The following is a 14,271-nucleotide window of genomic DNA, read 5'->3' as shown; positions in this document are numbered from 1 at the left end:
ATTTTGACTGATGTTTCATCTCTGAATATGCTCCCTTTGTGAATGGCTGTTATGCTGAAAAATGCAGAATGCTGGCTGCTCTGCAGCTGACCCTGTGCTATTCCCAGCCTGTCTTGTGTTTTGTGTGGTGAGATGGGTGCTGTGACAACAAATATGACCAAATTCAATTGTCTCTATATAAAGGATCAATAAGTCGTAGACCTTTGTATTGGAACTGTATGATTCAGAATGATTGAAATCTAGGGATATAAACTCTGCTGTTGTGTTTTTTATTTAAATGGTGAATCCCTCTAAATGTTTAGAAAATAAATAGAACTGTGTGAATTTTGTTGGTGAACTCAAACAAACGAGGACTGCAAGTGTTGTGAAGAAAGGAATTCAGGGGCAAATCCCAAATAGGTCCTTGGTCACACCAAAAGGTTCATCTATAAGTCCAGGTTTCTAATACCAAGCAATCTCTTTCTATAAAACCACAACAATAAGGATCATAGCTCTGTACCCCTAATTTAATACAGTGAAATCTGATTTATTTTTCAGAAAGCAAAGCAATGGGGCCAGATTAGCTGAATCTCCCATCCCCCCTAACACCCTCACCAAACTGCCCAGATTAGTTGGGAATTAAGTTTCAACCATTTTATATGTGTCTGGTCTATAGGCGGATTATGTTTTTTGCTTTCTCTTTTTCTTTGTTAAATTTCTCTTATAAAATGAGAACGAGTGTGTCTGTCATTGAGCACAGTGGAGAAGGGAGAGGATTACTGTATGGCATATGCTTTACCCAGAAGCATTAACTGGATGCCTTGGCTGGTACTTTAAACACTAGTTTGAATTTCAAGTGAATTCTTTGGGCAGAAAGCTTGTCATGGAGGGGTCAAGTAGGATGGAGAGACAGAAGTTTCCATTCACCATTGACAGTATACTGAACAGATTTCCAAGTAACAGTGTGGAGAGTAGGCAGTCTGGTGCCACCCACAACCCTGTACCAAGTGAGGATGGAGCAAGATCAGAGAGTATTACTGCTGGGAGCCACATAGAACATCCACAGCACACCTGTTCATGCTGCTGCTACTGCTCCCACTGTGGAGAGGTGTTCCAGGCTGACTATCCTCCTGAAAGTAAGATTTAAACCTATGACAATTTTGACACTATGATCACGCTTCATTTTTCTCTCGCAATATATGTTTGTTTAATGATGATGTTTAAAGCAGTTCAGTTGTTTTTCCCATTAGCCATGAAGGCCTATATGTTCATGCTTTGACCTGAAATCAATGTTCTTAAATCAATGTGCCTAAAACACTTAAATGTAAAGTTGTAAGTTGTTGTTCGTATGTGTATGTTTGTTGTGGGAAAAAATATAATTCAAAAATAAAAACACTTACATGTAAAGTTATTTTAATTCAGCATGCCAATATGCATGGTCCAGAAGAATGTGTCCGGAGCCATGCAGGTCAGGAGGAAATACCCACAGAGAGGAGCAGTCCTTCAGTCAGGTCCAGAGGCGCACCCGGCGACACCGCACCATATTCACCGAGGACCAGCTGGACGCTCTGGAAGAGCTGTTTCTTCAGAACCAGTATCCAGATGTGAAGACGCGGGAAAAACTAGCACTGAGTACTCATTTACACGAAGAGCGAGTAGAGGTAGGCAGCTACGTGTTTCTTTTTGTCCGCTTTTAAATCAGTTTGTTTTATTACGTTTATAACGTGTAGTCAATGTAGCTTAATTTTATTTTATTTCGATAGGTGTGGTTTAAAAACCGAAGAGCGAAGTGGAGGCGACAAAAAAGGACAGCATTTAGTGTGCGAAACCTGGAAAACTAGAAGATTATGCCGGATATGCCCATCTGAAGACATTTTTGGATAATTTGCATCCAATGCAATAATGAGGCTAGATTCATTCTAAAAACGTCACTGCCAGACATTTCTGGTGACGTCACCCGTGTACATTCTTCCAATGACGTTCCTTGATTAGCAAAACGTCATCTAAGAACTATTGATATAACTACGTGAATTAAATTAAGGTATTCATACGCTTCTATTTTCAGAGGCTCTTTTTAGTTTATAACGGGATTATTTACATTCAGCAAGGTTTTGTTTGGCTTGCTAGCTAGCTAACAGAGAAGTCAAGGCCACCAGAGACCATTTCGCTAACTTCTTCTAGCGACCGACAATGGAAGGATTTGGAAAGGCGCTGATGTTTGGAACCCTCCCAATTAATCCTGTCACAACAGTTGTTCTTCGACAGCCACCCGAGGAAACAAAGAAAACAAACCGAAAGGTTCTCGATGAAGAAAACTACATAGAGGTAACGTTAACGTTGTGGAACAGACAGCTAAGCTAGCTAGTTAGCCAGTGATCATTTTAGCCTACCTGCAGCTGTCTAATGATACAATAGGTTTACAGTGTTGCTGCAAATCTAAGTGTTAAGGTCAATACAGATAAATGTGATTTAACAAACATAGTGGTGATGTTATACATACAACCGCGTTGTTTAGTATGTGCTGTGTGTGTTGGGGCTAGGCCGTGTTGATAGTTGCCAATGTCTTCCTAACTTGTCTGTTTTGTATGACTTTCAACAGAGTTTAGAGAAGATCATCCAGAGGGACTTTTTCCCAGATGTGACCAAGTTACATGCACAGAAGGACTACCTCGAAGCTGAGGAAAATGGGGATCTTGGGAAGATGCGGGAAATATCCATTAAGTATGGGTCATCTTTAGCCAAGTCCACACCACGCTCCACTGCCCCATGTGAGTAAGGTGATAAGTAAACTGTGTCAAGGAAACTCTTTTCCACATAATGTACTGGTTGTCTATGAATGCAGCAGTGGTGCCATAATAATATGCCACCCACTGGTTTGTTTAGATGTTACTCCAGCTTCCTTTGAGACACCAGAGGGTCGTCCTGGATCTCCCTCTTCTGTACTGGGCAAAAACAAGAAAGGAACAGACGTGGGTAAGTTCCTGTTCACCAGGGTGACTGAGAATGGCACTACTCTGTCTAAAGTTTGCCATACATTTCACAATTTTCAATTGGGATTTTGCAATGATTTGCGATCCACAACTAATTTCTGGGATCACAGGTAAATCCTAAAAGTCGTAGGCTCCGACCAAGACGTTGTAGGTTGCATAATGTGAGCGAGTGAAAGATGTGCGATTTGGGTTCTTGCGCTTTCCTGATAAGCATATTAGGTCCTGTTTCATTTAATTTTTTTAAATACATTTTTTAATTTAAAAAATCTTAATAATTCTGACATACCAGACATTTTTGGTCGTATCTTGTGTAGTGAAGGGGTGCGCTGACCAGCTGTCAAGTCTCTATACTGATGTTTTCAACCTCTCCCAGACCCAGTCTGTAATACCTACATGTTTCAAGCAGACCACCATAGACTTTGTGCCCAAGAATGCCGAAGTAACCCATCTAAATTATCGCCCCGGAGTATGAAATTCTTTAAAAGGCTGGTCATGGCTCACATCAACACCATCATCCCAGACACTCTGGACCCACTCCAATTCCCATACCACCCCAACAGATCCACAGGTGACGCAATCTCTATTGCACGCCACACTGCCCTTTCCCACCTGGAAAAGAGGTACACCTACGTGAGAATTCTGTTATTTGACTACAGCTCAGGGTTCAACACCATAATGCCATTCAAGCTCATCACTAAGCTAAGGACCCTGGGACCAAAAAACCTCCTTCTGTAACTGGATCCTGGACTTCCTGACGGGCCGCCACCAGGTGGTGAGGGTAGGCAAGAACACATCCGCCACGCTGACCCTCAACACGGGGGCAACTTAGGGGTGCATGCTTAGACCCCTCCTGTAGTCCCTGTTCACCCACAACTGCGTGAACGTACGACTCCAACATCATCATTAAGTTTGCTGACGACACAACGGTGGTAGGCCTAATCACCGACGACGATGAGACCGCCTATAGGAAGTCAGAGACCTGGTATTGTGGTGCCAAGACAGCAACCTCTCCCTCCAATGTCAGCAAGACCAAGGAGCTGACCATGGACTATAGGAGAAAGAGGACAGAGCACGCCCCCATCCACATCGACGGGGCTGTAGTGGAGCGGGTCGAAAACTTAAAGTTCCTCTGTGTCCACATCACTAAGGATCTATCATGGTCCACACACACCAACGCAGTCGTGAAGAGAGCACGACAACACCTTTTCCCCCTCAGGAGGCTGAAAAGATTTGGCATGGATCCTCAAAAGGTTGTACAGCTACACCATTGAGAGCATCTTGACTGGCAGCATCACCGCTTGGTATGGCAACTGCAAGGCGCTACAGAGGGTAGTGTGTACGGCCCAGTACATCACTGAGCTACCTTCCATCCAGGACCTCTATACCAGGCGGTGTCAGAGGAAGCCCCTAAAAATTGTCACCGCACGGCAAGCGGTACCGATGCACCAAGGCTGGAACCAACAGGACAGCTTGTACTCCCAAGCCATCCCATAAGACTGCTAAATAGTTAGTTCGGGTAGCTATTTGGTTAACTATTTAACTTTCTGCATTAACCCTTTTAGCACTAACTTTTTTGATTCCTCACATATGCTGCTGCTACTTAATTATCTGCCACTTATTCCTAGTTATATGTACATATCTACCTCATTTACCTCGTACCCCAGCACATCGACTTGGTACTGGTACCCCTTGTATATAGCCAAGTTATCATTACTCGCTGTGTATTTATTGTTACTATTACGTGTTTTACTTTTCTATTATTTCTCTATTTTCTTTCTCTCTGCATTGTTGGAAAACGCCCGTAAGTAAGCAAACTCGTGTAATGATTTTTAACACCAATTGCAGACTTTAGGATTACAGGATTATGCAGAGAGTTCGCATAATGTAACTGCTCCCCCAATGTTAAGATTTTTGTTGTCGTATAATGCATGCTTAGCTTAAGGACACCGAACTTTACAATGGCTCTCAAGACTATTTAAAATATAGGTCTTCCAGCTGTTATGATCTAGTGGTAATTGGTCGTTGATTTCTTATATAGTGCTATGTAAAGAACTCAATTACAGCAGTAAGATGTATTCCCTGTGTTTGTTGTGTGTTTGTAGTGAACAAGGAAGGAGACGAGGAAGAGAAAGAGCTGCCCTGTCTTGATCGCTTCTTGGCTAAGAACACAAGCGAGGATAATGCATCCTTTGAGCAGATCATGGTTCTAGCAGAAGACAAGGAAAAGTTGAGGCATGCGTGGCTGTATGAGGCAGAGGCTGAATTTAAACAGGTACACTTGCCATAATCTCTCATTTGATCACATGTGAATTGCACACTACTCAAATGCTGTAGTATGTAATGCTCCTAGAGTGTTATTTCATGAGTTGAAAACAATTATATTTTCTCCTTCAATTAACAGATATGTTATAACAGCATGTTTCTGATTTTTAGCGGCATGAAGAAAACCTTGCACTTCCGTCATCTGAGAAGCAGGCCCTTGAGTGTGTAAAGGCAGGACTGGAGACCTGGGAGTACAAAGCAAAGAATGCCCTTATGTACTATCCAGAGGGTGAGGATGAGCCAAACAATTATTTTCCTGCATGATAAACGTGCCTGTTATCTTGCTTGATTATAATGTGGTTTGAATAGGGTGCATAAAGCCACACATACAAACACTATACTATAGACCAGGGTTCCTCAACTGGCGGCCCATGGGCCAAATTTGGCCCTGTGGGTGGTTTTATTTGGTCCCCCAAGTTTTCTGAGCAAAAAAAAACGATTGTGTTTTTTTGTTGGACGTAATAGATTCAGAACAACATAATCATAATCTGTGATTTTAATTCATGAAATCTGTTCCCAAGTATTCCCTCACATAAAAAAGACCGTATACAAATGTAAGCAAGGTTTGAAATTGATATCTGTTTCGGCTTCTTGTGGTCAATTTACCGTCGACAAATTATTTGTAATTATGTTCCGGCCCCCCGACCGTCCGCCCAAGAAAAATGTATTTAAAATGAAATACAGAAATATCTCATTTACATACACTACCGTTCAAAAGTTTAGGGTCACTTAGAGATGTCCTGGTTTTTGAAAGAAAAGCAAAAAAAAATGTGTCCATTTAAAATAACATCAAATTGATCAGAAATACAGTGTAGACATTGTTAATGTTGTAAATTACTATTGTAGCTGGAAACGTCAGATTTTTAATGGAATATCTAAATAGGTGTACAGAGGCCCATTATCAGCAACCATCACTCCTGTCTTCCAATGGCACGTTGTGTTAGCTAATCCAAGTTTATAATTTTAAAATTGATCATTTAGAAAACCCTTTTGCAATTATGTTAGCACAGCTGAAAACTGTTGTGCTGATTTAAGGAAGCAATAAAACTGGCTTTTTTTTTTTAGACTAGTTGAGTATCTGGAACATCAACATTTGTGGGTTCGATTACAGGCTCAAAATGGCCAGAAACCAAGTATTTTCTTCTGAAACTCGTCAGTCTATTCTTGTTCTGAGAAATTAAGGCTATTCCATGCGAGAAATTGCCAAGAAACTGAAAATCTCATACAACGCTGTGTACTACTCCCTTCACAGAACAGCGCAAACTGGCTCTGACCAGAATAGAAAGAGGAGTGGGAGGCCCCGGTGCAAAACTGAGCAAGAGGACAAGTACATTAGTGTCTAGGTTGAGAAACAGACGCCTCACAAGTCCTCAACTGGCAGCTTCATTAAATAGTACAAAATGTACAAAATATACAATGCCGTACCATGAAACACAACAGTGCAAGCAAAAAAAGCTAGAAGTAAAATCTACTGGATTAGAGGTGCTAGTGTCTGAGTTCAACCAAAAGGTTTTGTCTCACTCAGTTGTTGCTTGACCAGTACAAATAAAAACATAGCTTCAAAGAGAACTATCAGGACAATTCAAGTTGTTTTAGCAATAAAATACCACAGTAGGAGTCATAATACCTATAAAACCTAGCGGTCAAACAGGGAAATGGTTCCAATTGTTTTTTCACCATTCATTTTTCCCATAGGGGATTTTAAGAAACACTTAAAATAAGGGCTGTGTTTTGTTTAGGCTAACCCCGGCGTGACGTTTTGATAACCGTGTAAATCTCTCTAAGACAAGGTGACTTTTCAATATATTCGCCTGTATTTACATCCCAAAAATGAAATGATAATTAGCTGCTACTGTGGCTATCATAAAGAACTACAAATGCCATGACGAGCTGGGCGAGACTGCCGAATCAAGGCAAAGGGAATAATCTCTTGATTAACTATCTAATGTTAGTTAAAAGTAGTAATGATTCAATTGGCTACATTTCTTTAAATGGATAATTCTGTTAAGAGGATCAGACCCATTTTTCCCAATTTTCACCTAAAATGACCCAAATCTAACTGCCTGTAGCTCAGGCCCTGAAGCAAGGATATGCATTTTCTTGGTACCATTTGAAAGGAAACACTTTGAAGTTTGTGGAAATGTGAATGTAGGAGAATATAACACACTAGATCTGGTAAAAGATAATACAAAGGAAAAAAACAAATGTATTTTTTTTTGTATTTTTTTTTTGTACCATCTTTGAAATGCAAGAGAGGGCATTAATGTATTATTCCAGCCCAGGTGCAATTTAGATTTTGGCCATTAGATGGCAGCAGTGTGTGTGCAACGTTTAAGCCTGATCCAATGAACCATTGCATTTCTGTTCAAAATGTATCAAGACTACCCAAATGTGCCTAATTTGTTTATTATTAACTTTTCATGTTCAAAACTGTGCATTCTATTCAAACAATAGCATGGTATTCTTTCACTGTAATAGCTACTGTAAATTGGACAGTGCAGTTAGAGTAACAAGAATTTAAGCTTTATGCCAATATCAGATATGTCTATGTCCTGGGAAACGTTCAACCTCATGCTAATTGCATTAGCCTACATTAGCTCAACCGTCCCACAGGGGACCCACCAATCCTGGAGAAGTTTTAACTGTCTTGTGCACTTTTAAAAAATTGACACAATACCTGTTAGCAAAGGTGTCAGCAAGAGATGACGTGCAGAGATGTGTAGTTTTGCATGGTGTTTACTCTGATGCTAATTAGCAGTTTCGAATCTGAGAGTAAATAAAGTCGAATATATTGGTAAAACGATTGGAAACATTTCCGTGTTTGACCACTAGATTTTATGGGTATTATGACACATGCACTGTGGGGCTCTATGGCAAATATACTTCAAATGAATAGGCAACACTCACCAATAAGCCATCCATCCTCTATCGCTCCCTCCTGTAGGTGTATAGGCCAACATTGCTGTTTTGCAGAATGAACGAGTCGTGCGTTCCACCTGGCCACATTGCCACAACATGTGAATGTGGTGGCAATGTTATGTTCAAGTATAGATCACCTGCACATTAAGAGTGAAAGCCTTTTCTGTTCACATAGCCTAGTTGAAGTCGTTTTGGGATGGTGCTTTTATGGCGATGTGGGTGCCGTCTATTGCGCTGTTGGTATTTGGGAACCCATTTATGGCAAAGAAACCCCTCTTGACTTCAACCTCTTTTGCGATGGTGTATGGAAATTGTATGTTACAATTTGTCTGATTATTGCATCCATCGAGGGATGTGAGATGCAGATTGGCAAGCTCCCACTGAAAAGTGCCCATTGTCAAAAACCAGAGGGTGGATAACACTTTAATGTGCAGCGCAATGGCATGTGTTTGCTTTTCTAAAGTAGGTCTTAAATCCTCGCAAAGATCCTATAAGATTGGTTTTGGGAAACGATATCTGATGAGCAAAATCAGTACTTTCTGAAGAAAAAAAACGTCCCACTTGTCTCTAAAAACGCGCTCTTTGAAATGCAGTGTGTGCCAAATCTTCCAACAGTGCAAGATCAGCCATCTCTCATTCAGTTTCCTATTATCTCAGTCTTTTATAGTATTTCAACAATGGTTTCACTTTCACACATACCTTTAATTTAACAAATTACTGTACTTGAATTAGTATTTGGAGCATGTGACAAATACAATTTCATGACTTTATATGGATTATCATAACAAATGCATGAGTTCACAATGGTAATACAATTAAATCAAAACATTTTAAATTATTACTTTCACACATTTTCAACGTGTGTTTTCCCAATTGTACACTTGAAAATCAGTTCCCTTGTTCCACCACATGACACTGTGCGTACGCCTGGTCATGGCAGTGCGTAAATGTATGCATACTCAAAAAAAACGTTCATATTGATAAATCTCACACTTTGTGTGGAAATGATTGCACGGTTTGCGCACAGATTTATACCTACACATGATTGATAAATGAGGCCCCAGGATTATACGATATTTGCACAGTCTTTTTAAAATTCTTCAAGCTTTGAAGTTGGTTGTTGATCATTGCTAGACATTTCAAGTCTTGCCACAGATTTTCAAGCTAATTTAAGTCAAAACTCTAACTACTACTGTAGGCCACTCAGGAACATTTAGTGTCATCTTGGTAAGCAACTCGTGTATATTGTGCCTTCTGTTTTAGATTATTGTCCTGCTGGAAGGTGAATTTTTGTCTCCCGGTGTCTTTCGGAAAGCAGACAGAACCAGGTTATCCTCTAGGATTTTGCCTGTGCTTAGCTCTATTCCTTTGTATCAACAAAAAAAACTCCCTAGTCCTTGCTGATGATAAACATATCCAGAACATGATGCAGCCACCACCATACTTGAAAATATGAAGAGGGGTACTCGGTGATGTTGAGTTGGATCTTCCCTAAACAGAACGCTTTGTATTCAGGACATAAAGTTAATTTCTTTGCCACATTTTTTGCAGTTTAATTCAGTGCCTTAAGGCAAACAGGATGCATGTTTTGGAATGTGTTTTATTCTTTACAGGCTTCCTTCTTTTAACTTTGTCAATTAAGTTAGTATTGTGGAGTAACTACTATGTTGTTGATTCATCCTCAGTTTTCTCCTTTACAGGCTTCCTTCTTTTAACTTTGTCAATTAAGTTAGTATTGTGGAGTAACTACTATGTTGTTGATTCATCCTCAGTTTTCTCCTATCACAGCCACTAAACTCTTAACTGTTTTAAAGGCTCTGGCAACTACATTAGGAAGGACGCCTGTATCCTTGTAGTGACTGGGTGTATTGATACACCCTCCAAAGTGTAATTAATAACTTCACCTTGCTCAAAGGGATATTCATTGTCTGTTTATTTACATTTTACCCATCTACCAATAGGTGCCCTTCTTTGCGAGGCATTGGAAAACGTCCCTGGTCTTCGTGGTTGAATCTGTGTTTGAAATTCACTGCTCGACTGAGGGACCTTACATATAATTGTAATTGTGTGGGGTACAGAGATGAGGTAGTCATTCAAAAATAATGTTAAACACTATTATTGCAAATTTTTACTCCTGAACTTATTTAAGCTTGCCATAACAAAGGGGTTGAATACTTGTTGACTCAAGACATTTAAACTTTTCATTTTAAATTAATTTGTAGAAATGTCTAAAAGCATAATTCCACGTTGACATTATGGGGTATTGTGTGTAGGCCAGTGATGGCAAATCTCAATTTAATTATTTTAAAATTCAGGCTGCACAACAAAATGTGGAAAAAGTCAAGGGCTGTGAATACTTTCTGAAGGCACTGTACATGATGAATTGTTTGATGTTGTATAAGTTGAGTTGAACACCTTCATGATCTTATTTAATAAGGTGTCCAGGATGATGACACACTCTTCAAGAAACCCAGGGAGGTGATTCACAAGAACACTCGCTTTGTGGGAGACCCCTTCAGCAAAGCCCTTAACAAATGCCAGCTTCAACAGGCTGCAGCCCTCAATGCACAGGTAAAGTGCTTTCCTGACAAATTATTGGTTTTAAGTAAATGGTTGTATCCTATTTTTAGTCAAGGGATTTTAAAGTAGAGGAAGGTCAAGGTATCTAAAGATCAAATTAAATGGATTGATCCTGAATGATTTATCTGACAGAGTGTTTATCTCCAGTTCAAACAGGGTAAAGTAGGCCCAGATGGCAAAGAACTTAATGCCCAGGATTCCCCTAACGTGAATGGATATGGGTTTGAAGGAACTCCCTGCCCTTCCCCAGGTAAGTAGTTATATTCAAGTATAGATCACTTTCAATATTCTCAACTAAATAACTATCAGAAATACTTAGTTATTGGGTAAGAATAGATGTTTTTCCAACATTTGGTGCTGTTAGAGAGGCTTCCATAAAACTTTCCCAACTGCATAAAAACTAAACTCCCCTAACCTGATATTGTCCTACCAGGTATGGCTGAGTCCCCCCTGATGACCTGGGGTGAGATAGAGAGCACCCCCTTTCGCCTGGATGGGTCTGACTCACCGTTTCAAGAGAGGAACATCGGCCCATCATTTAAGGTACAAGCCAATGGCTGGCAGCCGCCCCCAAAAAAACATGTTTTTTTCAGAGTAGTTTCTTAACCTGAGATAATCTGACACACAGATTCCAGAACCAGGAAGAAGAGAGAGGTTGGGTTTGAAAATGGCCAATGAGGCTGCCGCCAAAAACCGGGCAAAGAAGCAAGAAGCATTGCGAAAGGTCACAGAAAACCTGGCAAGGTAAAAACTGATTGACGATTTATTTAACTAAATATGCCCTAGATCTTTCTTTTTGCAAAACCGCATGTTTTTTCATAGCTCAATTCTATGACCTCTTGTTATACAAAATTCTTAGTCCTTTAAAAATGCTTTTTATTATTTTGAACCTAATTTCTGTCTTTCAGTCTCACCCCAAAAGGCCTGAGCCCAGCATTGACCCCTGCCCTTCAGAGGCTTGTAAACCGCACCTCCAGCAAATACACAGACAAAGCTCTAAGGGCAAGCTACACACCATCACCCACACACAGAGGAGCAGGCTCCAAGACCCCCCTGGGTGGTCCAGCCACTCCCTCAGGCACTCCGACACCAAGCAAAGCTAGGACCCCCGCCTCCCAGGACCCAGCATCCATCACAGACGACTTACTGCAGCTTCCCAAGAGGAGGAAAGCATCTGACTTCTTCTGACTGGAGTAAAGCAAAACTGAGAAAGAACGGTTATCTTGAGGAAGTGAACTCTTACATGTTTAAAGCAAGTTGTCATCAAGCAAATTACCGGCCATGTTTCTCTCTACCCCACCTCATGCCCTCCCCCTGGATTTTATGGACTTGCCTTTTATGGCTGGAACAGTCTGTGCACAATGAAGGGCAGAGTCAAAATACCAACTCTGAATTCAAGGATAGTTGGAAAACTCAGGTCATTACTGTTTTTAGGGTGTTGGACAGAAATGCATAGTATGTACTGTGTTAGAAACCTTCCAAGACTGGATAACTTACAATATGTGGGTTCCAAAGAGATTCTATAATTGTACATAGCCTAGGCTGATGTTATTTTAATCTTGGTGAATGTTACGAGGCTTTGTTGATTTTTTTGTTTTGTTAATATGTTCAAATGTAAGCCTCTATTGTATGCCTTTTTTTGCAATCTAAACTTTCAGTCCTCAACCTAAAAATTGCCTTGTTGTAAATCCCAAATGTTGACACTCACCTTTGTCATAGCAGACTCGATTTCTAAAAATGTAACGAAGGCTATATGGTTCATCTTGACAAATATGTATGTTCCATTTATTATGAACTATTCAGGTGGAATAAATCCAGGACTTCAACATCAGGAATCAGCAGGGATGTTGTTCATTGCATCAGGGAATTATTTTTTCTTGGTGTGCTTAGATGTTCCAGCTGCCTCTTTGCTCTACACTGAAGGTTTTGGATCTGATTTGGCCTCAGCCTCTGCTTTCACCCCTTTCTTGTTCTCATTGCCATGAGGATTCTTACTACTTTCACCCTTCCTTTCCTTTTTGGAGCAAGCTGCTTCCGATGTGGAAGGCCCATCTTCCCGTCTCATACTACCATGTGATTTGGACTGCACCCATACATGCTCAAGGATATTGTCAATCTCTACCCTCTGGGCCACATCGGGGTTATGTATGTGATATATCAAGTCTTTGTACTCTGTCAGGACAGCTTTGCTGCGTGGGAAATCAATGTGATGCTCCTTCTGAATCTTCAGCATCTTCTTGATATTGGAGTCATCATAGGGCATAGACCCACAGGGCATAATGAATTGAATGACCCCCCCATACTCCAAACGTCATACACTTTGGGGTTGTATGGGACCCCCTGTAATACCTCTGGTGATGCATAGGCTGCAGAGCCACAGAACGTTTTGCTGAGAATCATTTGTCCATCCTCATCATATTTGATCCACCTGGCGAAACCAAAGTCTGACACTTTGAGGTTAAAGTTTTGGTCCAATAGCAGGTTTTCACATTTCAAGTCTCTATGAACAACATCTAGGGCGTGTGCGAATTTTATTGCAAGTGACAGCTGTTTGAACAGTGTTCTGGTGAAATCTTCGGGCAAGGCACCCCTGAATTTGATGAACTCCAGTAGGTCCCTTTGCACACCAAGCTCCATAATGTACTCCTTGCCTTCTGAAGTCTCGAAGATTTCGAATGTCTTGACGATGTTGCGGTGGTTTAGGGATGCAAGAATGTCCAGTTCCCGGGGCAAGAACTTCTCCAAAAAATCCGGCGGCGCCCTTTTTCTGTTAATAATTTTGATTGCCACATTGGTCTTCAGACGCTCGGAATAAGCGGATTTTACTTTGGCGTATGACCCCTCGCCTAAACTGATGCCCAATGTATAGCCCCGTTTCTTAAGCACCAGTGAGTCATCCATGGCTAAATAGGACGACCCGAACTATTTTGGTGAATGTTATAATTCACTATTATTGACACCATGTTGAACTCAGTTCACAGTTGGATATCAAAGATAGTAACAAATACCCTATGTGTGACTAACATTCTATAATTTATCACTAACTTGGGAAATGACGTGAAGTTTATTTCTATTACATGTTAATTTGCGTAATAATGGAATGTTTAATTCCTCAATAGCAGTCATTGACGTATGCCATTAGGCACATGGCTCATTTCCCAGTCATAGCATGTTATCTAAAAGGATGTTATAACATGAGTGAATTGTACATGATGCCTACATGTATACATTAAGAAGAAAACGATTATAATTAATGTGTGAATTGATAAAAAATTACTTGCATTACATTTCATGAAACGTTTCAATACCCATGCTTAAGATTTTTAGAACATTATTTAAAAAAAGCTGTTGTCCATGAAGTTCTGTTGAAATTCAAGTATAGCCTAATTTGCAATCAATCAAAACCAACCAATTAATCAAAAATGAATGCTTTTTCACTCCGGACACAATTCTGTTAGCTACTATAACACATGTATACAAT

The 14,271-nt window shown here is 40.4% G+C and overlaps 2 protein-coding genes and 1 pseudogene across 2 annotated transcripts; 2 read left to right on the top strand and 1 right to left on the bottom strand.

The window, feature by feature from the left end:
* The first annotated feature begins 663 nt into the window (after positions 1-663).
* LOC139536396 (homeobox protein goosecoid-2) lies at positions 664-2,249 on the top strand. The gene is made up of 3 exons (XM_071336902.1): positions 664-1,115; positions 1,402-1,640; positions 1,743-2,249. Exons 1-3 carry the CDS (start codon positions 863-865, stop codon positions 1,818-1,820), a joined length of 570 nt encoding a protein of 189 aa, XP_071193003.1. The 5' UTR covers positions 664-862; the 3' UTR covers positions 1,821-2,249.
* On the top strand, positions 2,170-12,625 carry LOC139536260 (splicing factor ESS-2 homolog). Its single transcript, XM_071336635.1, has 10 exons — positions 2,170-2,304; positions 2,579-2,747; positions 2,863-2,952; positions 5,072-5,241; positions 5,403-5,520; positions 10,648-10,781; positions 10,938-11,040; positions 11,224-11,333; positions 11,419-11,534; positions 11,699-12,625. Exons 1-10 carry the CDS (start codon positions 2,170-2,172, stop codon positions 11,976-11,978), a joined length of 1,425 nt encoding a protein of 474 aa, XP_071192736.1. The 3' UTR covers positions 11,979-12,625.
* Positions 12,619-14,076, bottom strand: LOC139567465 (testis-specific serine/threonine-protein kinase 1-like; annotated as a pseudogene).
* Between the last annotated feature and the right edge of the window lie 195 nt (positions 14,077-14,271).

This window comes from Salvelinus alpinus, chromosome 1, assembly GCF_045679555.1.
Source record: "Salvelinus alpinus chromosome 1, SLU_Salpinus.1, whole genome shotgun sequence".
NCBI lineage: Eukaryota > Metazoa > Chordata > Actinopteri > Salmoniformes > Salmonidae > Salvelinus > Salvelinus alpinus.
Note: the sequence above shows the minus strand (reverse complement) of the source record. Positions and strands in the feature narration are given on the sequence as shown.

What these genes read in the sequence shown, in the direction of transcription:
- LOC139536396 (XM_071336902.1), top strand. Translation starts at nt 863, where the DNA reads ATGGAGGGGTCAAGTAGGATGGAGAGACAGAAGTTTCCATTCACCATT. An exon ending in GGCTGACTATCCTCCTGAAA is followed by an intron (nt 1,116 to 1,401) that starts GTAAGATTTAAA and finishes ATTTTAATTCAG; the next exon opens with CATGCCAATATGCATGGTCC. An exon ending in TACACGAAGAGCGAGTAGAG is followed by an intron (nt 1,641 to 1,742) that starts GTAGGCAGCTAC and finishes TTATTTCGATAG; the next exon opens with GTGTGGTTTAAAAACCGAAG.
- LOC139536260 (XM_071336635.1), top strand. Translation starts at nt 2,170, where the DNA reads ATGGAAGGATTTGGAAAGGCGCTGATGTTTGGAACCCTCCCAATTAAT. An exon ending in CAAGAAAGGAACAGACGTGG is followed by an intron (nt 2,953 to 5,071) that starts GTAAGTTCCTGT and finishes GTGTGTTTGTAG; the next exon opens with TGAACAAGGAAGGAGACGAG. An exon ending in CAGAGGCTGAATTTAAACAG is followed by an intron (nt 5,242 to 5,402) that starts GTACACTTGCCA and finishes TCTGATTTTTAG; the next exon opens with CGGCATGAAGAAAACCTTGC.